Genomic DNA, 24,595 nt, shown 5'->3' on the forward strand with positions numbered 1-24,595 from the left:
CCTAAATTAGGGTCTTTAGAGAATCCTACTCAATGAACTGGACGATAATACAGAAACAGTGTTACAAGTTCAAAACCACTTAACATTGCGCTTAGTTAATACGGCTGATCTTCCCATTTCCCTCCCTGCTGTAAATTCGGATGCCAACTGGTTGCAACAGAACGAGGCAAACCCCACACGCTGTTTGAAATTGGATTCGTGCTGTTCAAGTTAGAAATCCACGCTACGTGCGTAAGCACTACACGTAACTCTTACCCTCGTCCGTGTCATGTTGTACTGGATGGTTCTTATCACAACTAATATCAGGAGACTCCCAAGCGAGATCTCTGTTAGGACACGCTCAGCATACCAAGTGATATTTTTCAATATCTGAAAAAAAAAAAAAAAAAAAAAAGTTCTTCAGCAATTAGGTCTGAATAAGAAGCCAGAAAGTTGTCGGGACTCTCACATTCCTTAAGATAGGTAGAATAGCTTCCAGCCTCAAATGTGACAAAACCTATTGTATTCTAAAGCAGGAATAAAAAAAAAATTAAGGAAAAAAAAAAAAAAAAAGAAAAAGACCTCTGCATTATTCTGTATTATCACCTAGTAGATCTCATCAACTTTATTGTCAGTCATGTGGAAACACACCAAGTGTAGAAAGATGATTAAATTTGGCAATGCCCTAATTTCTATGCCCTGTGCTACCACACTCCTATATTCTTTTTCATCTAACCTTTTATAACCCTCCACTTCCACCTTAGACACCTGAATAATGTTGCCAATTCCTTCCCGTTTTCCCTAATTACAAGTTGGGCAAGAGGCAGCACGTACGAGCTCTGAGTGATCGGCAAGAGCGCACATGCTGAAGGACGCCGGGCAGATCAACGGGTTAACTGCTGACTTCACACCAAAGCCTTTCTCTTGCTGGAGGTGATGTCTCTTCCCTTAACGGGTTAGAGAAAGTCATCAGCTAGGTTAAAAGCTTCATATCTATACCTATTCACATTGATAGGACAAGAAGAAATGGCCTCAAGTTGTACCAGGGGAGGTTTAGGATGGATATTAGGAAAAATTTCTTCCCCAAAAGGGTTATCAAGCACTGGAACAGGCTGCCCAGGGAAGTGGTGGAGTCACTGTCCCTGGAGGGATTTAAAAGACGGGCAGACGTGGTGCTGAGGGACATGGTTAGTGGTGGCTCTGGCAGAGTAAGTTGTTGGTTCGACTCGATCTTAGAGGTCGCTTCCAATCTAGATCATTCTACTATTCTATGTTTCAGTGCTCTCCACTGTCAGGGTGGATGAAGTTTACTTCCATTTCTGAGTTTACTGTAGAAGGAGAATAAATCCACTCTTTCAGAATGTTTAGCTGACCAACCTGGAGCGATACAGCTAACATCAGCACAAAACATCCCCTATTTTAAAGGGCTAGATAAAATGAGTTAACAAAAACTGCCCTGAAAACATGGAGAAGATTCTCCATAAACTCAGGCTTACTCCAGGTCAAAACAAAAATGTGCTTAACAAGGACTACTCCACACAAAGATATCACTCTGTAAAAGTTCGTCTTCAATACACTATCACAGAATCATAGACTGATTTAGGTTGGAAGGGACCTTGAAGATCATCCAGTTCCCCCCCCCCCGGCCTGGGCAGGGACACCGCCCCCCAGCCCAGGTTGCTCCAAGCCCCGTCCAACCTGGCCTTCAACACCTCCAGGGATGGGGCAGCCACAGCTTCTCGGGGCAACCTGCGCCAGGGGCTCACCACCCTCACAGTCAAGAATTTCTTCCTAATATCTAATCTGAATCTCCCCTCTTCCAGTTTAAAACCATTAGCCCTCATCATATTTTATATTTACATTAAATGCTTTTCATTGAAACTTGTTGCTCAATGAAAATAATACAGATGTCTAAGAATTTAAACGCCATCAACCTCAACAATCAACTTTATTAATTAACCTCTTCTCTTTAAAGTTAGATGAAAACACTTCTGACTATATCCCTTCTTCCCACCTCTCCTCTGGATTAGTGAAAAGAACTACTGCCCTTCATTTTACATCATTTCTGGTTTTAGAATTCCCTCTTCCTCCCACTAACGAGCTCACTCAGCAAAACCCCTTCTTTCTGTGAGAGAGGATGGAGAAGTAGCAACCAATTTCCTATAAGGAGATGAAGAGAGTTGGCCACTGGATGACTTGCAGAGGACAAAGGGAAAGGCAACGCTGGGAACTGCTCCAAGCTGCTCCTGATTTTATACCATTTACTCCTCCTGTCCAAGACACATATATTCATATGAACTCTGTTGGAAAGAACCATAATTCTATTTGTGAAAAAGAAGGGGTATCTGGAAAGCAAAATGAAAATCATATGTATACATTAGTTTCGTGAAATTCTGAATTATTTTAAAAAAACAGCACTTGGAGATAGTGCTTTCAGAACCCAAAGCCTCGTACAACAAATGATGTAGTCGCTTGGTTGCTAATCACTAGAAGAGCACAGAACTGGCATCCGAAAAAGTCACGCCAAATTTTTTAGTTTCCACAGTTGGAAATTTGTCATTTGTAATTCGGTACGTTATATATTTAAGGGGTCGGTAACTATGGCCGTGCACATCGTTCAGCTCAGAGGCAGCGTGTTTAGCAATCTTTTTCTCTTCGCCCAGATTTGCGAAGGAACCAGGAGGCCAAGAGCTATTTTCCTAACGCGGCTTCTTCGGCTCAGCCCAGAGCCTGGATCTGTGCAAACCTTTCTGAATTACTTTTATATTCAATTTGCACGTTGGCAGATTACCGTATTTTGACAAGGAACAGAAGCAAAGGCAAAGGTGTTTTACAGCCGAGGTGAAGAGAGGACATACTTGAGCTTACAAACAGAAAATATATTGTATTCACTTTGAAATCCCTATTATCGGTTACTGAAACTGGGTTTTGTTTCCCCACAGCATTACACACACTGAACGCATTTCAATACCAATTTGCTTTGTTTTATAACTATTATGGAAATTATGAATCATAGAATTGTAATGAAATCGGAAAGAAATGAGTTATCCCACCCTATTGCCAAAACAGGATTGGTCTTTAGAGCCTACACTGCAAAATAAAATGTATATTAAAAAAAAAAAAAAGTATCTTTGTTTAGTCCTGTTTTACGTGACTCAAACAATCAACCTCCACTAGGTAGGTTATTCCAGAGTTCCCACATCTCCATACTAGGAATATTCTTCCACCTGCTTTTTAGTTTACCATATTTACCAGTTTAAACCCACTTGTGATACCCCACTTCACCATCCTAAGCACTTCCACTCCCTTAAAATTTACATTTATTAGCTGGATCATATTCTATCATGTATTGCCATTTTGGATCACCACGCAACAAAAACTTGCGGCTTTGTTTCTTTTAAATTTTCCAGGTGGCAAATCAAAGCCTTTTAAAAAAAAATCAAATGCTGCAGCTGTAGTCAAAATGACCACCTGCCACAAATATCTTAACTTCTCTATCTATAGAGATCAAAATTGTACTGACTCCTGAGTCACCACCAAAAATTGCTAGACAGACTCTCAATCAACAAGCACTTCTCTATATCAACGAGCAAACTCTTTAAAAAGCAACAAAAGCATAGCTGAAGCTTAATGTGCTGCACTTAACAACCTTTCTGTATATTCTTTATTTATTCTTTTATTCCGTTGTAATCAAAACTAAGAATTGCCAAACCTTATTGAACAGGGATTTTCCCCACGTTAAAACCTCCTTCTCTCCAAAGCAGTTGCATCCATCTCTTTATCGGAAGCTAATGGACTAATTGACTTAGCCCGCCGAAGTATTTTAGTTAATATAACTGTATCCAAAAGTATACTAAAGATCCGGAGCCTAACCTCATAATTAGAACCAGTTGTTAATTAAAAAAAAAAAGAAAAACAATCAAATCAAACCCTAATGCCACCGAACATAGTCGGTTGCTAACCACCTTCTGCCACTGAAAAAGAACCAACCCAAAATATGCACTGATAGGATTTACGTATAGTTAAAAGTTGTTTATTTTTGAAATCATAGAACGGTTTGGGTTGGAAGGGACCTTATAGATCATCTAGTTCCAAGTCCCCAGCTATGGGCAGGGACACCTCCCACAAGACGAGGTTGCTCAAAGCCCCGTCCAACCTGACCTGTGGAATATGAGGTGTTCTTATAGGACTCCTATATAGCCATTAACAGCACCGTTGTCATTGCAGATGACAACTTGTTTTTAAATGGAACACATTTTTTCGGAGAGAAAATTAAAAGTTGTATTATAAGGAGAACACTTCAACTAAGAAGTTCTTATTCTCCCTTTCTAATTATCATCCTGATCTTTGTTTCTCCTCCATCAATCCACTTTGGTATTGAATTTTCCCTGTGCTCCCAGTAGCTGGATTTGGAACATCACCAATATAATCAGCCAACTGACGGCTGTTGCCCAATCGTGCTGAAGTGAGTCGGTTTGATGTATTTTACAGCGTGCCTATTGCTGAATTTCTTTTCTGGTCAGCCGCCTTAATTTTTGGAGGAAGTTTAAGACACATACACAAAGATCTTAAGTATGATCTTAAGTTTTGAGGACCCAACAGGCACTTAACACACTACAGTAATACCAGTTATACCAATGTTGAGGATGGAGAGATTAGACTGTAATTGTTTTATGTCACCTACTCTGAAATACATACTCAAACCCCTCTGTAACCTACATATAATTTCTTCGTTTTATCCACCAACTTTGCCCTTAAATCCCAAACACGTATGTCATAGGCTCTCTTTGCTTTAAGGGTTTCTTTTCATTATCAGTTGGGATCAAGTCCTCCTTCCCTTCCACACCATACTCTCTAAAAGCGTTTTTATCAGCCCCAAACACAAAGCAAATAAGACCTACCCTATCAAATACACAGCACAATGACAGCAAAGACCTTTGAGAAATTTCTTAGGAAGAAATTCTTTACCGCGGAGGTGGTGAGCCCCTGGCACAGGTCACCCCGAGAAGCTGTGGCTGCCCCATCCCTGGAGGTGTTCAAGGCCAGGTTGGATGGGGCTTGGAGCAACCTGGGCTGGTGGGAGGTGTCCCTGCCCAGGGCAGGGGGGTTGGGACTGGATGATCTTTAAGGTGCCTTCCAACCCAAACCGTTGTATGATCTATCATGATTCCATGATTCTATGCATCCAACAGTTCCTCTCACAATATCTGAAGTCATGACAGACCTCTGTGTGATTCATCAGAAGCATTCAAAACAGCACAAATATAAGGAAAAAATGAAACTTTTTAAAAAGAAGTATTCTCATAGGACTCCTTCTTTGGGGCAGAAAAGCAGCCATCACCTTTACATACCCCAGTTTTCTGGGCTACCCCTAGCTTGATGCCCCCCGTAACTGCCCGGCTGCCCAGGCCACCCATCCAGGCCTTTGCCTTGATTCCTCCACCACAGAGCACCCCAAGCCGAGCTCTGCAACTGGTACCGTGGCTTTTTCCAACATTTGTGATAGGACTGTTGCTGGCAGAAATCACGGTCTTATTTAACACATGGCACTGGGGGATATTATATTGCCCTTAGTGTTGCGTAGGATCCTACCGTAATACTTAATAGTCAAGACATGACACGGTACGGGGGCCTGTACTGTTCAACATCTTTGTCGGCGACATGGACAGTGGGGTCGAGAGCACCCTCAGCAAGTTTGCCGATGATACCAAGCTGTTCGGCGAGGTAGACATGCTGGAGGGGAGGGATGCCATCCAGAGGGACTTGGACAGGCTGGAGAGGTGGGCCCAAGCCAACCTCATGCAGTTCAACAAGGCCAAGTGCAAGGTCCTACAGCTGGGTTGGGGCAATCCCAAGCACAAATACAGGCTCAGTGGGGAATGGCTGGAGAGCAGCCCTGAGGAGAAGGACCTGGGGGTGCTGATTGACGAGAAGCTCAACATGAGCCGGCAGTGTGCAATCGCAGCCCAGAAGGCCAACCATATCCTGGGCTGCATCAGAAGTGTGGCCAGCAGGGCGAGGGGGGGGATTCTGCCCCTCTACTCCACTCTCGTCAGACCCCACCTGGAGTACTGCCTCCAGCTCTGGAGTCCCCAACATAAGAAGGACATGGACCTGCTGGAGCATGTCCAGAGGAGAGCCACGAGGATGATCCAAGGGCTGGAGCACCTCTCCTGTGAGGAGAGGCTGAAAGAGTTGGGGCTGTTCAGCCTGGAGAAGAGAAGGCTCCGCGGAGATCTTATTGCGGCCTTCCAGTCCCTAAAGGGGGTCTACAGGAGAGCTGGGGAAGGACTTTTTACTAGGGCATGTAGTGATAGGATGAAGGGGAATGGCTTTAAACTGGAAGAGGGCGGGTTCAGATTAAACATTAGGAAGAAGTTTTTCACTTTGAGGGTGGTGAGGTACTGGCACAGGTTGCCCAGAGAGGTTGTTGAGGCCCCATCCCTGGAGGTGTTCAAGGCCAGGCTGGATGTGGCCTTGGGCAACCTGGTCTAGTGAGAGGTGCCCCTGCCTATGGCAGGGGGGTTGGAACTCGATGATCTTCAAGGTCCTTTCCAACCTAAACCATTCTATGATTCAATCAAAACTTCTGTCAATAGATTCTAAGGCAAAACCCAAGAGGGGAAAAAAAAAAAAAAGAATCCTACGGTGCTTATTCTAGACAAGGGTAATACTTCATCAATACTATGTTTAAAATGCCTTAAACCCCACATTTAACCTTCCAGGCTCTGCAAACTCCACATGCACGTTCATTTCTTTCATTTACCTCCCGCCCTCATTCTCACCTTAATTCTGTCTCTTGAAGCTCTCTCACAGTACAAGACATTTGAAATAGCATCTTAATTAGGATTCATCAATCTCTCTCCTCCTTCACTTCATTCCTTGCACACCCGAAAGCCTGTCTTTCATGAATTATTTCAGGGAAGAACGCATTTGCCTATGTTAAAAGACCTTGGTGGGTTTGGGGTTTTTTTCCCCAACCTCCTAAAAGGATTCTTACCCACTTATGCTTTGAAAAATCAGGCATACAAAGACCTGTCCAACAGGAGGTACATCCCAAATATCATTACAGACTAGATATTCTACAATGAAAAGAAGATATAGCGACAGAAGATGTATTTGGAGTAGGCTCAGGAAATTCATGTTAGTAGGAAAGCTGATGCAGTTTGAGATCATAGAATGGTTTAGGTTGGAAGGGACGTTGAAGATCATCTAGTCCAACCACTCTGCCTTGGGCATGGATACCTCCTACCAGCCCAGGTTGCTCCAAGCCCCATCCAACCTGGCCTTGAACACCTCCAGGGATGGGGCAGCCACAGCTTCTCTGGGCAACCCAGGTCAGTGCCTCACCACCCTCACAGGAAAGAATTTCTTCCTAGTATCTAATCTAAATCTCCCCTCTTCCAGCTTGAAGCCCTTCCCCCTCATCCTATCGAGAGATACAGGAGTCATTTCTGTACTATATATGAAGAGACAAAATAAAAGTTCAGATCATTAAAATAATTTTTTTTTTTAAAAAAAAGTATCTCCATTATCACATGCTACCTAGAACCTCACTTTTTGTCAGCAACTCCCTATTTCCCACAGGGGAGCTAAAGCGAATCCAATGCCTCTAACGTATAGATGGGAAAACCATCGTTTCATAGCGGTACGGTGGTGGCTAAGGTGACAAACATCCCAACAACAGCTCAAGCATGACAATTTCTGGTAAACACCTTTTGATAAAAGAATAGAGAAATCAGAACCGGGGAAGAGACTTGAGATGTATTGACGAGAAGGTCAACATGAGCTGGCAACGTGTGATCGCAGCCCAGAAGGCCAACCGTATCCTGGGCTGCATCAGCAGAAGTGTGGCCAGCAGGTCAAGGGAGGTGATTCTGCCCCTCTACTCCACTCTCGTGAGACCCCACCTGGAGTACTGCCTCCAGCTCTGGAGTCCCCAACATAGGAACGACATAGACCTGTTGGAGTGGGGCAAGAGGAGGACCACAAAGATGATCCAAGGGCTAGAGCACCTCTGCTGTGAGGACAGGGTGAGAAAGTTGGAGAAGAGAAGACTCCAGGGAGACTTTATATCGGCTTTCCAGTACCTAAAGGGGGCCTACAAGAAGGCTGGAGAGGGACTATTTACAAGGGCATGTAGTGATAGGATGAGGGGGAATGGCTTCAAACTGGAAGAGGGGAAATTTTGATGAGATATTAGGAAGAAATTCCTTCCTGTGAGGGTGGTGAGCCCCTGGCGCAGGTTGCCCAGAGCAGCTGTGGCTGCCCCATCCCTGGAGGTGTTCAAGGCCAGGTTGGACAGGGCTTGGAGCAACCTGGGCTGGGGGGAGGTGTTCCTGCCCAGGGCAGGGGGGTTGGAACTCAATGATCTTCAAGGTCCCTTCCAACCTAAACCATTCTATGATTTAAGGGAAGAATGGTCAAGGCTGAGGAACAAATAGGAAATGCAAAATTATGACAAGAAAGGTTTCCAGCTATAGAAGGTTATGAGTGGATGCGGAACCAGGTATAATTTCTGGTTGTAAAAAGCCACTAATACTATTTTAAGTGATGATGGTATAAATGAAAGCAAGTCATCCAAGGAGTTTCAGTAAACAAGGACAACTAGTCAGGATGGACAACACAGATGATGAACAGGAATAACCTGAAAGACAAAGAAAAAACTACACGTGTTTTCACAAAACGGGCAACCAAAAAGTTAAAAAGGTGTTAATTGTGTAATTAACAGTTTACACATATGAACTTCACTGCAAGAAGATACTCTGCAACAGGAGAACTTCATCATCCTGAAGCTGCTAAGCATAAACCTATGAGTACGTGCAGCAAGTTAGTGCGTTACTTCAACAACGCAAAACGCTAAAATAAGTGTAGACAGTGACTTCGGTTGCAATTCGTCCGTTGATTTCTTAAAAACAGCTTATTTGTGACTACAGGAATACATCTGCTTTCAAGAGATTTCCTATAAAGAAAGAAATGAACCACTTTGACAACAAAAAATGTCTCAAGCCAAGCACTTGAATCTTCTAGAAGAAAAATATACTCTTATTTGAAGAACAGTATATGATCGTTAAGTAACGGTTACAATCTGCAATATATAAATATACGAGGGATAAGTTGTGGTTGCACATCTCATTTCCTGACATCTGAATGCTTAGAGTACTGAAAATGAAACATGCTTTTAAAAACAAAATATAACGATGAAAATGGGTAGTATAAAATACCGTTTGTTTTGACATCACACGCAATGGAAATCCACAGCAAGAATACATAAAGGGACATGTTTCCAGATGCTTATTGAAAAGAAAGAATTTTACTCCGTTTGCTCTAAAATGATACCCAAGGGTTGGTTTTTTTCCTCCTCTCTGAGATAAAATACACTTAGCCCAATAGAAAAAGATCAACGTACCGATTAAATCTCTTAATAAGCTATTTCTTACTATTTCGTCTCTCATTTACGAGCGAAATAGCAAAGCAACCTTCTCCCACAGATAAAACGAGGCCCATGTTTCTTCCCTTGGGCGTTATTTTGTGGGGCACATCCCTATACTTTACCAACCAAAGTGGAAGTTCCTTGATTCCCACTGATGGAGCTCAGGAGTCTCGGGTCCCAGCACGGGCTCTCTCACAAAGACTGTGCCCATGGCACAAAAGGAATGGGACTGGGACAAGAGGAATGGGACTGGAACAAGTTAGATAACCTCAAGCAGGACCTTGAGCCCTCCACAGTCTCCAATCACATCTTTCCCATCCATCTACGGCTCCCTGTGTTATGCACAAGCCTTCATCCTTCCCTTTTTCCCCTCCCTGTAGCTCATTCCCAGCTCCTTGCCCTCACAGATCCCATCCATTCTCAGATCTTTGTCTTCCCAGCTTCCACTTCCCCCACCCACACCTTGCCTAGTCCAGTTTCTCATGGAAAAGTAGTCTGACTTCATCTTCTCTCTCTTCACCGGTCCTGTCCACTGTATTCATCAATGACCTGGATGAAGGGATAAAGTGTACCATCAGCAAGTTTGCTCATGACACAAAACTGGGAGGGACGGCTGACACACCAGCAGGCTGTGCCACCATACAGCGTGACCTGGACAGGCTGTAGAGTTGGGCAAAGGGGAACCTAATGAAATTCAACAAGGGCAAGTGAAGGCACTGATTTGGGGAGGAATAACCCATTGCACCAGTACATGTTTGGGGCTGACCTCCTGGAGAGCAGCTCTGTGGAAAGGGACCTGGGAGTCCTGGGGGACAACAGGATGCCCATGAGCCAGCAATGTGCCCCGTTGGCCAAGAAGGCCAATGGCATCCTGGGGGGCATCAAGAGTGTGGCCAGCAGGTCGAGGGAGGTCATCCTCCCCCTCTACTCTGCCCCGGGGAGGCCACATCTGGAGCGCTGTGTCCAGTTCTGGGCTTCCCGGGTCAAGAAGGACAGGGAACTGCTGGAGAAGGTACAGCAAAGGGTTATGAAGATGATGAGGGGACTGGAGCATCTTTCTTGTGAGGAAAGGCTGAGGAACTTGGGGCTTTTGAGTCTGGAGAAGAGAAGACTGAGGGGGGATCTTATCAAGACTTCTAAATCCTTAAAGGGAGGGTGCCAGGGGGATGGGAACAGTCTTTTGTCAGTGGTGCCCAGTGACAGGACAAGAGGGAACGGGCACAAACTGGAACATAGGAAGTTCCATCTCAACATGAGGAGGAACTTCTCTCTTCTGAGGGTGGCAGAGCACTGGCAGAGGCTGCCCAGAGAGGTGGGGGAGTCTCCCACTCTGGAGACATTCCAAACCCGCCTGGACGCCGTCCTGTGCCACTGCTGTAGGTGCCCCTACTCTGGTGGGGTGTGGGACTGGGGGAGCTCCAGAGGTCCCTTCTAACCCTGACCAGTCTGGGATTCTGTGATTCTCCAGCATTTTGTCAGTCTGCTCCTACCCTGCCTCTTTTCCCGTTTCTTTGCTCAGCAATCCCAGACCTTACCTCCTTCTTGTTTAATTCATACCTCTTTCCCCCACTGCACCATCCCATGTTCCTCATGCAGCCAGCCACAGCCTCCTTCCAACTTCTCCTAATCTTTGTCACATCAGGCTCCTATTCCTAGATGCTTTCTTCAGACCTGTAGATGTGGTGCTTAGGGACATGGTTTAGCAGTGGACTTGACTGTGTTAGGTTTACAGTTGGACTCAGTAGCTTTAAGGGTCTTTTCCAACCTAAATGATTTTATGTGGCTTCAACCATCGCCAAGCAGCAACAGAAGCATCACTGGGAGCGCAGTCCCATCCCACAAGAGCTGGAAGAAGCACTTACATAAGCTCCAGCTCGTCCCTACATATCTCAACTGATACATGCTCCCTGGGCAGGGGAGGATGCAAACAGCCCAGCTGGCTCTGGGAGCAGCAAAATGGGAATATTCCATCACCATGGACATCAGGCCACCTCCAGCTATGTATATGCTGTGCAGCTGGAAACAGACAGCTCCCCTTCCACTAGCGAGTTAGCATTTGGTCAAGTTTAGTCAGATTATCAGCAACAGAGCCCTAACACAAAGACTACCTGCCAAAATTCAAATTCCTAATGCAAAACGGGAAGTTCCCAGAGCTTGTTAAAGAACATGTTGACAGCTATAACCACGGCCAAGCAGGTCCAGAGGAGGCCACAAAGATGCTCCGAGGGCTGGAGCTCCTCTGCTGGGAGGACAGGCTGGGAGAGTTGGGGGGGTTCAGCCTGGAGAAGAGAGGAGTCCGGGGAGACCTTAGAGCAGCCGCCTTCCAGTACCTGAAGGGGGCCTACAAGAAGGCTGGAGAGGAACTTTTTCCAAGGGCATGGAGTGACAGGATGAGGGGGAATAGCTTCAAACTGGAAGAGGGGAGATTTAGATATCAGGAAAACATTTTTCACTCTGAGGGCAGTGAGTCCCTGGCGCAGGTTGCTCTGTGGCTGCTCCATCCCTGGAGGTGTTCAAGGCCAGGTTGGACGGGGCTTGGAGCAACCCGGGCTTGTGGGAGGTGTCCCTGCCCACGGCAGGGGGGTTGGAACTGTATGATCTTCAAGGTCCCTTCCAACCCAAACTACTCTGTGATTCTACGTTCATGCCCTAATCTCGCTCTAGAGATAGCCAATGGTTCTCACCGAATCTTTAAGAACACCGACCCTGGAAAACGACTTTCACTGAGACAACTATGCCTTGAAATAAACCACTACTCTCAAAAAAATTAAACAACCCAAAATTCAAAGTTAAGAAGTTATATACCAGTCCCTGTCACCCCTACTCTCCTCTCCCCCATACTGAAGAAAGCAACCATAGATGGTAGGCAATGAAACGCCGGTTTAAAAAACCAACAGCAGCAAACACCATCATCCCTCATCTGCTTTGAGGTTTCAGAAGCATGAAACATAAAAGTTCCTTAAATTTCAAAATCATCTACCTGAAATCAGTGCCACCATCTGAACGATCTCATTGGTTTGCAGATTATATTAAAAAGGGCAAACAGAAAAACAGAAAAGCTCAGACGCGAGGTGGTCTTGCAAAATAATTCAAGAAAATAAATTACGAGGTTTTGATTAATTACTCTTTTTAACACTAGGCTCGTGGACACCTACAACTCAGGGTGCAAGAACTACAGATGCAAAGAAGAGGAACTCAGTTCTATATATATCAAGGACCGAGATTCTCGGTCTCAGTTTCCTATAACTTTGCTTGTGGGATATTTCTTAACACAATAAAAGTAAACACAGTTAAACTGTGATTTACAGTCTATCGCTATTTACTACAGCAGAAACTACTATAGATTACTGCTACATAAAGTACTACATGATGTTATTTTGACATCCGATGTCATTTTATTTACAGTTTCATAAATCAGAGAAGAAAAATCAGAAATACTTTTCCCCTTTAGGGAATTCTTGCATTTACTCGTTTACTCTGTTGTTATAATTATTAGCGAAAGAAATTGAGCTCTATGTGGTTACAGGGACCTAACTGCATTAAGCAGGAACAGGACCTATGGTTTTGATCATATTTTCCAGGCAGTTAAGACCACATTCATTATAAACAAAAAACGTTTGCAGCAGTCAAAAAGAGTTTCTGTGGTTTCCTGAGCTCTTTACCAGTCGGTATAATCACAACTTATAAAACTGTGCTTACTAAAATTAATCTTAAAAATCAATAAATAAACGTGGGTTGAATACCACAAAGGAAAATAGCCCATAAATGGACGGTACAGTCATGCTTCTTATAAGCACAGTACACGGGATACGCAGCAGCAGAGAGAAAAATAGGTTGACCTAAAATACATCAAATCCTTTTTTTCTTCATGCTTTCCCCAAGTGATGGGAAAAAACCCCTAATAAACTGCTGCAATTGCTGAAAATTGATAAATATTTGCAGTGAATACGAGTTTCAATCTAGTTGTGTAACTGACACTAGATGTTCACGTTTTACCGAAATACCTGTATAGCTTTCCTGACTCCATTCATTTTGCTGCCCTGTAACACCCTCTCAGCCTTTAGGAGATGTGGGGTTAATATTTAAGAAAGTGCGAGACTAATTCCTTACTTTAGACTGTAGTTTTTGACTAGTAACGTGGTCATTCATACCTGGAAACATCCTTTTAAATAATACAAAAAGATGGGTGAGGGGAATTGATTTATCAGTATGATTTTCAATCCTTTTTCCACAAACTGGGACACTAACTACACTTATTCCCCCTAACGGGGTCCGTAGGAACCCACTACCCATATATCCATTCCCCAACAGTTCACAAGACAAGATGCAATGCTCACAGCTGTATTTTGATATCCACATCCCTCTGTAAAGCTCAGGAATGCCATATATCAAGAAGATCAAGAAGGTAACTTCTTATAACAAAATATATATAGCAAAATGCGGTTTACCTACAGATAAGGTATTTTGATATCCACATCCCTCTGTAAAGCTCAGGAATGCCATATATCAAGAAGATCAAGAAGGTAACTTCTTATAACAAAATATATATAGCAAAATGCAGTTTACCTACAGATAAGGAATTCTTTCTATAAAGAATACTTAAGAGTTGGTGTCACAGTCCTCAACTCTCTTGTCTACAGCATAGCTCATTTAGGTGGCTTTAAGAGTGCACAGTTGAAGTTTTCAACAAGGGGCGACCTCTTTCTCCTTCACTGCATCCAATCCATCCACGTGACACCAAGATTAACAGCAAGGGCAAGAAGAAGCCTTCAAATTCAATAAGAAAAGCACTCCAAGTTCGCCCTCTCCTTCGGCATGAAACATGCCCCCGTCCATCAAAGGATGGAGAAAAGGGTAAGGGAAAGAATAGTAAGGACCAGAGGAGAACAGGAGGAGGAAAATTAAGGTTATTCCACACCTATCCTTTGCAGCATCATAGCACTCCATGGGCTTTTGATGGACATATTTTCCATTTTCACAGTTTTTTCTGCAGTAGGGCTGACAGAAGTTCGCCCAGACAGGCCTGCAAGCTCCGGCACTTTACAGCCACCTCTCATTATCCAGCCAAGAAGCAAAACCATACTGCAATTAATGAACGGATGCTTCTCTCCAGACACTACGGAGTGAAAAAACACAACCAGGCAGTAAAAGAAAGCAGCAATTAGTGAAAGTCTGAATTCAAAACAAAGATTAAATTGAGAAGACGACGGAAGAAGCAAAGGCAGGACTGAGAAAAATCAGTGCAGGGTAAAAGGAACAAAGTGGGGGTTTGGTTTTGGTTTTATTTAAATGGAAGTAGTAAACTAATATCCACATTGCACAGAAAACACTACAGTTCTTTTGGCAGGGTTAGCTGCAAAGGCAAGAATAAACTGGACGAGAAAACTTGATTTATGTTTTCGTTCCACAGCCAGATCCTCATTAACAATTTTAGGGAAAACTTCTACTTTTACTTATCCAGTAAGGAATTTATTGAATGACCACGTGTCAAACCTTTAAAATGAATGAAGAATGACGGGGGAAGAGACTGAGGCAGGAGTGAAGCCCTGTCTGCTGTATTCTAACCCTCAACAAGCTCAATTTATGAGAGCAGGTGAATGACTTAGTGATATGGAAGCCAAAAACATCACACACGTACATGTATGGTGCGTACACGTAGGTTCAAGGCACACGAAGGTGAGGCAGAAGAAAGCTTCAGGAGAACGTTGTCTCGGTCATCTGCATGGTTACTAGAGGTGCTCCTCCTAAAAGCTGCTTCCTAAAAGGTACTCCCAGGAAACTGCATATAGACATCATCATCTCTTCTTGCTTTCTACATACAGAGCTATAGGAAATAATCTGAAATTTCAGAGAGCAAACACTCTAAGTCTCTACCGCTTAGCACCAAGAAAAAAAAAATGCCAGCTGCATCCAAAACAGGCTGGAAGTTTACCCGGGAGAAGAGTTCTGTTTCGATACCTCGACACTTGCTTCCAGCTTTTTGCATTTCTTTCATTTCACATAACCCCCAAAAGAGAGTTTCCCTGTCCCAGTCAAAAAATTAAATAAAATCAGGGGAGATATCTTCTGCATTATCATAGCTCTAGAAGCCAGGAAACTACAACACAATTATCCAAGGTACTCTCCAGCACAGATTGTCAAGGCCCATCAAAAATAGTCAAAATTTGACTCATATTATATGGACAACAGAAAATAGATATTAATCTAGCAGAAAGACAGAAAAAGAAATGCCAAGAAAGGAAGTAACATTCAGTCTGGAAAATAAAAGTCCAACTAAAAGTTCCTCTCAACTGCATCAAACCGGTTAAGGAAAGGTTTTCAAGAGAAATAAAAAAGGTTTTGTGTTTTTTCTCTCTCTTCTAGCCCCCTCCACTTCCACACTCAGCATCTTTGAGGCAGCCTGCCTGGCCATCACTACGTTAATTTGTAACAGGGAACACCAAAAAAAAGACAGAAAAAGAGGTATATGCAGCATCTCCCCTATAAGAGGGAACGCGTTTGTTCACTTCGCTCAGAAGAGTTCCGAAATGACTCTTCTAACTTCAGGGTACTGCTCCTTGCGGAAGAAATGAGTAAATGTCATCAAATTTGGATGAACACAGCCTCTGCTGAGGAAACAGATATACAGATGTATCTTTATAAAAAGAAATATTCCTATAATTTTTAGAGCTGAAGAATTATTTACCGAAACGGCAACTCACCACTTCATGAATGGATCTGTTGAAGCCATCGTCCTCCGTAAGGATCAGCAAAATGATAAGAGCCATGTAAACGTGGTGCGAATTCCTTTCTTCAACGTGATACAGAATTTCAAGAATTGGCAGAACCTTTAGGGAAGGAAAAACGTGTGTATTCATTTAGTCTTCAAATACCTCGGACAATAAACAGAGGAGACTCTAAACCTCCCGTGTATCACCCTGCCCTTAACAATATCATAGCAATTCCTCCTTTTGAAATAACCACCCCTAAACAGTGACGTACAGCGTTCAAACACCTTCCATCTGTTTTATTCTGTCTCCACAAGAGAGTCTCCACAAATTCTTTCTTGTGGTCAGACATGGAATTTCAATTCCTAATAAATGAGATTTCCAGCCATAGCAGTTCCCATAGGCTCCCAAAGCTTTAGTTCCCCTCTAGACTATGGAAAAATAAAATTGTTGAACAAGATTTTCACCAATTCAAGCAGGAAAACAATTGTTTCTAACCGTTTGCGCTACCACAAGCCTGGCTGGAAAGGACTTTCCTCATCAAATATAGCCCGGCATATCGGAGCTGAGGTGCACAGAGGCATTTTGAGACCTGAAACTCAAATTCCATCTTGGTGCGCGGAGGTTATCCCAGAAAAGAACCAGTTTGGGTTGGGTTAAGACTAGAAAAGGCCTGTTTTTCCAATTCTAAATAACACGCAGCCAAAGAGAACTGACATTACGATGAGAGTTCAGCCCAAGGTCTTGCAACATTTCCACCAGGATGAACTGCTTAAGCCAAAGTCTTGCAATAATAATGAAAATGAGATTTCATTGCAACAGCGAGCATACCTGAATGCTAGTCTAAAGTTAATCCAGATGCAAACGTTGTCTCTCTACCAACTGAAAATTAGCTTTCCACTGGCTCAGGACAACGTGGCTTCCCTGGGCTGCAGAAATAGGCCTACATCGCAAAATACCCTGGAAAAAGGAACTGGAGAAAACTCTCAATTCCAAGATAGCGGCTGAGATGTAGAATTCGATCCAAGAAGCTTCTAGACACCTAAAGACTTGCTGTTTTTCAAAACAGGCCGAGTGCAGCAGGATGAATCATGTGAAACCTATTCTGGTGAGCGGCCAGGACACCGAGTGCTTCACAAGCCTCTGAAGTTACCAGAATGTTCTCTTACCACCAACCAGTCCCCAAACAGTTGGAACATATTAAAGAACACACAACAGTTTCTATTAAAACCAATGAGATTGATCTAAATGCTGCAGGCCACAAAACCTTTTGACAGATGCTTTGGCCAGGGTCAAGACAACACCACAACAAAAGCAGAGGGAAAAAAATTATTTACACATTGCAAACATCCTTCCTTTACCATTTGAAAGGATCCTTCACAAAACCTCTCCCCGCAATTAAAACTGGAGTTGTGTTTTAGTTTTGTGAATACAGGTCTTGAGAGTGAAGACTGAGATTTCTGAGAATATCTACTTAGCATGTAGCAAAACACATTACTCCTTTTCCCTGGATGGGGGGGGGGGAACCGTCACCGCATCAGTCCACTGTTCAAACTATTTCCATCTCTGATATTTATATTGTATGTAGCTTTCCACTGCGTTAGCTCAAAGTCACTTCCAAGTCTTCCAGTCCTTAAAGGGGCTCCAGGAGAGCTGGGGAGGGACTCTGGATCAGGGAGGGGAGACATGGGATGAGGGGGAATGGTTTTAAATTGAAAGAGGGGAGATTTAGATTAGGTATTAGGAAGAAATTCTTTCCTGTGAGGGTGGTGAGCCCCCGGCGCAGGTTGCCCAGAGCAGCTGTGGCTACCCCATCCCTGGAGGTGTTCAAGGTCAGGTTGGACGGGGCTTAGAGCAACCTGGTTTGGTAGGAGGTGTCTCTGCCCAGGGCAGGGGGGTCGGAACTGGCTGATCTTCAAGGTCCCTTCCAACCTAAACCGTTCTATGATTCTGAATTTTTAAGACAGATCTCAAATACCCGTGTATTCTTTCAGACTGGCCCAACATGTGTCCTCTGTCTATGCACATTAATATTAGGTCAAACTGTAGCTGAAAAACTGCATTTGTTTTCCTTAAGTCCTCCAGCGTATTGCTAGAAACTACATTAAAAACGGGTACCTTGATTCTGACAGTGAGACGTTCCAGACATTTCTGTATGAGCCCATGCGCGAAAGTACTCTTACTAAAATTTCATATTAGCTACTGAAATTACTCGCACTCTGAAGAGCGATTCGGCTCTCCAGATCACTCCATTCAGTCTTTCTGCCCCAAACGCACCTCGAAAGCCTTCGAACCCTCTTCCTCCCACCTCAACTCCCCCCTGGCCACGCTTTCCCACGCTTCCCACTCCTCTTTCAGACTTCCCTCCATCTGCGTACCAGACCAAACTCAAGGAGGCAAAAGGCAATTTGACTCTCTCTACGTGTCGTTCCTGAATTAATACATACAGTTTCTATAACCTTTCCTCCTCCCAACACTTTCCTGAGTGCTGAGGTACACACACCTTTAGGACAAATCTTACTGTTCTCAGAACGAAAACTATTTGGCAAGCCACCACTTAAATAAAATAGAGTTAGGATATAAGATTAAATTAAAATTTTAACTATGTTAAAATTTATCTAGAATTGTAACCAAAATGCATTTCTTGCACTTATGTTACACAAGTGTACGAAAATTTTTATATCTATCTACTAATGCAGTTGCATTGTCCAGCCACGTACGGAGAAGACAACTACCATTTTTTTTTGTGTTGTTGGCCCTTTTATTCATAGGCATTAAACAATCTTTAATGGACTACTACTAACGCTCCTCCATCAGGAGCAGCTTCTAAGTGGCAAGACACACCATTACAAAGTTACTTTTAATCCTGAAAACAGGTTAAAAACAGCTTATTTCTTACGAGCAGATATCTTGCTGGCATTTTTACCCGCAATATGAGGGTTAACTGCCCTTTCAAACAGAAAAAGGCTCAACAGTCTCCCATCCAGAAACCACAACGCTACGCTTATGAAAAAATTTGCTAATTGACCCCTACTTCACCAGTCCCACCGATTCCTGGAGAATCCTTGCATGTATTTTCAAGAAGACAGCCAAATTCCAGATAGGAACATCCCTAAGAGCATCGGGTATTTAACCTAATTATTTTATAAAATGATACAAAGCGATATACTGTAAGTTACAGAAGACACACAAACATCCTATTCATTCTACCAAGCAGACTTCTTATAAGAGCAAAAAGGATGCATTGCCTTACTAACGATAAAGGATTATAAAGCACAACAGAAGATGACGGTATTTATATATAATGACAGAAGGAGGAGATTCATTCACAAATGAGGAAGCAAGCTGAGACATTACCTATTAACATAGTTAAAAAAAAAGACAAAACAGAGCAAATCAATTTACAAATTAAACTGGAGGTACAAAGTAGAAAGACACATTTCAAAAACCCCTAGGAAATGTCACAGGACATCTGCTAGCGATGCTTCCCGGGCACCAAAACCGAGAAGAATTAAAATAGGGGATAACACAACAAATGTGATGCACTGAGTGCAGTGAAACAGGAACAACCTAAGAAAGCCCTCTAGGTTTAAGATGAGCGCTCAGCTGGCCTCTGACCTGATCTCTCATATAACACAGACCCTTACCCTTCACCCAACTGCCTCTGCATGAAGATGCCACTGATTTATGCCATATTCCTCCAAAAAGTCATCCACTCCCATTCAAAGACATCCACAGACAGCATTGCTTTGCCTCCGAATTAATTACCTGAACGGTTTTCCTCCCATATCTCTAAGTCACCCTCCACGCTTTAGCTCTTATCACACCTCCCTGCAAGCGGAGAGACTTCTCCCATCCAAGGCTTTCCCCTTGTGAAGGCACATCCTGATGCTTCTCAAGCTCTAAGTGAGCTAAGCTGGCTTTCCATGCCGCTCGGTTTTATTGTTTAATTTAAAGCAAAAAAAAATAAAAAATAAATGTGTCTCTACACCCTCTCCATTTTTCAAAAGGCTGTAAATATTTTAGGAAGTATGGTAGCGCAACACCAGAATAAGTACGCAGCGTGTTCGCACCGCTCTCGCGGTCGCCATATAGGGAAGGAAAGAATCAGCTCCGTTACTCCTGTTCCTTCAGCTCATTTACAAGCCTAAGACTGAATTAGCCTTTTTCCACCATGGGATTGTAATTAAGAGATGATGATCTCTTCGTCCGGCAACCCTCCCGTCCGCCAATCCTTTCTGTGTCTGGCTCAGCCCGTGTTACTTAGCAATTAAAACTCTTCTCAGTCGGCCGCTGCTCATCCTTGCCTACCAGCCCGCTAAAAACAAGAGGATCGGACAAAGATGTCAGTAATGTGTCAGCAGCGATCACAAAAAAGCAACAGTGTGCACGAAGAGTAAAACGAGAGCACCCAGTTTCAAATTCTGGTATTAAGAAAAAAAAAAAAAAAAAAAAAATCAATAATCAAACATGCTGTTGACTTTTCAGTGATGCTTTTCTCAATTTTCTCAGCTTTTCCCACAAAGTGTTTAACGTTGTTGATTATTTCTGAGATTTTTCTATTTGGGGGGAGTTTTGTTTTATTTTGTTTTGTTTTATTTGAGAGGGAGGATAGATCGGTGATAATATATGAGAATATCCCACATTGCAGAGCATCCGAGTACCTGCGTCTGGAGTTGCTCTGACACACGCATCTCATGCTTTTTCTGGAAGTTTTACAATCTATCAGACATCGTAATTATAAAACCATGCACACACCTAACCTTTATTTCTCTAAAGATAAAGTAAATCGATGTGGTTAGCAGCTGTGAAACATGTCGTATCACATACTAACAGGCCAGAAAATTAAATATGACCATTTGTTCACCGAATTCATGCAAAAAAACTCAGCCCTCACCTAAATAATCTGCAGCAGACTACGCAGGAGTTCAGTCTGGAATCAATTCAATTATCAGCCATCTCACCCGAGTTTGCCAACAGTCGTGTCTATCAACTCTGATTTTAGCAATACATCTGCTAGAACTTGGACCGAGACCAAACCCATTCCATATCTGCCATCAAAGAGGCAAGGGATCTAATTATCTGGCAAGATTTCAAATATTAAAATGGAAAAGGTTCTCTATTCCGTTACCAATTCCCCTAGACAGCCATTATCTTATTAAAGGAATGCTTTTTAATAAGCGAGATTTGGTAAAGTGGTTTGTGACATTACTAAATGTAGCGGGGAGCACAAGCTAATTTATAACCTACAAAAACTGTACCAGGTGTCTGTTAGATTGGCCATTAACCACAATCCTATTTAAGGCGGCTAAAAAGTCACTATAGTTGCATTTCTATAAAATCCGTCAGCTGCTCCTTGAGGAGTTTCAGCCTCAGGTCAACCCTGGAAGACGTGGCGCGTTAGTCAAGTTACAGCTCATTTTCTTAACTATTATCCCTGTACGCACGCAGCTTGCGTAACTTTTTGGCCTGAACATGTCAAAAAAGAAAAATAAAATAAAAAAATAGAACGATATCCGCTACCAGTTTCTTTCCACCGTGTCCAGAGGTCAGCAGGTTTGACCTGGATCAGACAGTGACACTGAGAAAGAGGGAATCACAGACAGCCTGGTAGCTTTAGCAGTGGTGTGTTGTACTGCAGTGACGTGTTTAGCATCATACTCCTGAGATGACACAATAAAAATGAATAAGTGAGCGAGAACCTACAGCCCCCACGGCATAACAGGGGACACTGGCAGCTGGTGACACCCAAGCTTCCAGGACCAACCCCTCGTGATGAGTATAAGGTGAGCAGAGCAATACTTACAAGATTTTCTATGTCCGTTCGTGCCAACACATACGTCCGTACGTTGCTGTTTTGATGCAGAAGCATGTATAAAAGAAGAGTGGCTTGATCAGATTTCTGCTGCTCACACAAAGCTGTGTATAAACTGTTAAAATTAATCTGGAAAGCGTGTGGATTTGATGATGAAAAAGCAGTGCTATCTGAAATAAAGAAATAAAAAAATAAAATAAAAAAACCACATTCTTTAACAAACACATTTACCATCCAGCTATTCGCTAACTTCCTAAAAATTCCAGGGGGGTGGGGGGGTGGAAATACTTTATACAGCCACCACAGTAAGGAGGAAACAAAATTCATCCATGACTCTTATCCTAAACCTTAACAGGGTCTCACGAAGCTTCAGTTGTGCCAAAAAGCTGAGGTTGCCCTCCCACAAGAGCTCCAGTAAGACTCCTGTGTCTGTGTTAAGACACGAATTTTTTTTTTTTTTCCCCATAAAGCTATTCCGTTTGTCCAAATGGCTTTCGCCATTAGAAAGGCAGATGGTCCCAGGAGCTGCTGCAACTACAGGATCTTCTCCGGAAACCACATATCGATTCTTGTGCAACCAAAACCTCCAGGTGGAGTTCCCTGCCATCAGGGTGGAGTTCTCTCTTATCCATTTCTTGGCATGACAGGCAGATGCACATAAGTCAATATATTTTTAGGGAAATAGAAGTGTTGTCAGGAATTTAAGAGATGGTGGGGAGTTTAACTACAGCAATTTAAAACACCACATCACATAGTCTAACATCACGGCAGTTTGTTCATGATCACAATAAATAATAAAAGAATAAAACAGATTTCTGCTCACAGAACCTTTTAACAAGAAGCTTTACCAGTTTCATCAAAACCGTTCATCAGCGCAGCCCTCCAGCATCTAGAAATTTCCAGTAGAAATGGCTGGAGAACAGCCCTGAGGAGAAGGACTTCGGAGTGTTGGTGGATGAGAAGCTCACCATGAGCCGGCAATGTGCGATCACCACCCAGAAAGCCCCCCACATCCCGGGCTGCATCCCCCGCAGCGTGGCCAGCAGGGCGAGGGGGGGATTCTGCCCTTCTGCTGTGCTCTGGGGAGACCCCCCTGCAGTGCTGCCTCCAGCTCGGGGGGTCCCAACAGCAGAAGGACACGGAGCTGTTGGAGCAGGGCCAGAGGAGGCAATGGAGATGCTGGGAGGGCTGGAGCCCCTCTGCTGGGAGAGTTGGGGGGGTTCAGCCTGGAGAAGAGAAGGCTCCAGGGAGACCTTAGAGCCCTTTCCAGTGCCTAAAGGGGCTCCAGGAGAGCTGGGGAGGGACTCTGGATCAGGGAGGGGAGACATGGGACGAGGGGGAACAGTTTTACACTGAAAGAGGGGAGATTTAGATGAGATATCATGAAGAAATTCTTTCCTGTGAGGGTGGTGAGCCCCTGGCGCAGGTTGCCCAGAGAAGCTGTGGCTGCCCCATCCCTGGAGGTATTCAAGGCCAGGTTGGACGGGGCTTGGAGCAACCTGGGCTGGGGGGAGGTGTTCCTGCCCATAGCAGGGGGGTTGGAACTGAATGATCTTCAAGGTCCCTTCCAACCCAAACCATTCTACGATTCTATAAATAGCTTTCAGCATGGAAGAATGTGGTAGTCATCACTTATTTTGAACAACATCTCCACCCTCTTTGGAAGGAATAAGTGCTTGGAAGACCTGCAGGAGCCCCACTGGGTTCCTGGGGGCCCAGCGGAGACAGCGTGCCGGGGAGCTGCTGCTTCTCTTGGCCTGGACGAGGGGCGAGGGCTCCAGCCATTCAACTGAACTCAGCAGGAGGCACCAGAGCAAACCTTTCTCCTTTCTGCCAAATCGGAAGACACCGCCGCACACGCAGCGGCGAGGGGCAGCCCATGGGCGATGGAAACCCTGCCTCTCCCCAAACCGAGGTGTCAACAGGCAGAGGAGAGATCAAAGTCTGGATTTTCTGAACCCACACCTCCTGCAATCACTAAATTCTGATGATTCAATAGAATCATCAATTAGGGACTGATTGAATCATATTATGGTTTAGGTTGGAAGGGACCTTTGAAGATCATGTAATTCCAACCCCAATGCCATGGGCAGGGACACCTCCCACCAGACCCGGTTCCTCAAAGCTCCATCCAACCTGGCCTTGACTGGTTTGAAACCGGTCTGCTTCAGGTGAGTATTTCTCTTTACGAGGGAAAATTTGGATGTAGACAGCAAAAATCAGATTAATTGAAAGTGTTCTATTAAGCAGCAACCTGATGCCACAGCTCATTAGCTGAGGAATGTCTGTTGACTTTCAAGCTTCACTTCTGTGGATGTTTCAACCGTTCCACTTATATGTATAGCATTTCACTATCCGTTTTATTAAGAGATATTTTTTAAAAAGTAAAAAAATATATCTAAACAGTATTAAAGAAATTTATCAGCAACAGCAGCATATCCTGTATTATTCTACATAACATTAAACTGACCAACAGAAAAATTAAGCTATTTTAGACCGTGTAGAATAAAGAAAACTATCCTGAATTTTACTAGTTCTGTCCCAATTAAATTAAATAAATTACTTCAACAAAAAAGCCAGTTTTCACATTATAGTCACACACTACACATCATTTCGACCGTAACCAGCCTTTCTTTTTCGAATCATTTTCCTTTCACCAGC

The 24,595-nt window shown here is 43.6% G+C and overlaps 1 protein-coding gene across 3 annotated transcripts in view; it reads right to left on the reverse strand.

Annotated features, from left to right (window-relative positions):
• The window catches only part of DYM (dymeclin), a 244,951-nt gene that overhangs the window by 137,436 nt on the left and 82,920 nt on the right, over positions 1 to 24,595 (reverse strand). For all 3 annotated transcript variants that reach the window (XM_082497723.1, XM_082497722.1, XM_082497724.1), the window contains exons 9-11: positions 21,926 to 22,104; positions 16,114 to 16,239; positions 256 to 369 (exon numbers count right to left, since the gene is read on the reverse strand). In XM_082497723.1, the coding sequence (XP_082353849.1) occupies positions 256 to 369; positions 16,114 to 16,239; positions 21,926 to 22,104 (419 nt within the window). The remainder of the gene's footprint in view (positions 1 to 255; positions 370 to 16,113; positions 16,240 to 21,925; positions 22,105 to 24,595) is intronic.

Source organism: Vanellus vanellus (genome assembly GCF_965231255.1).
Source record: "Vanellus vanellus genome assembly, chromosome: Z".
In the NCBI taxonomy this organism is placed as follows: domain Eukaryota; kingdom Metazoa; phylum Chordata; class Aves; order Charadriiformes; family Charadriidae; genus Vanellus; species Vanellus vanellus.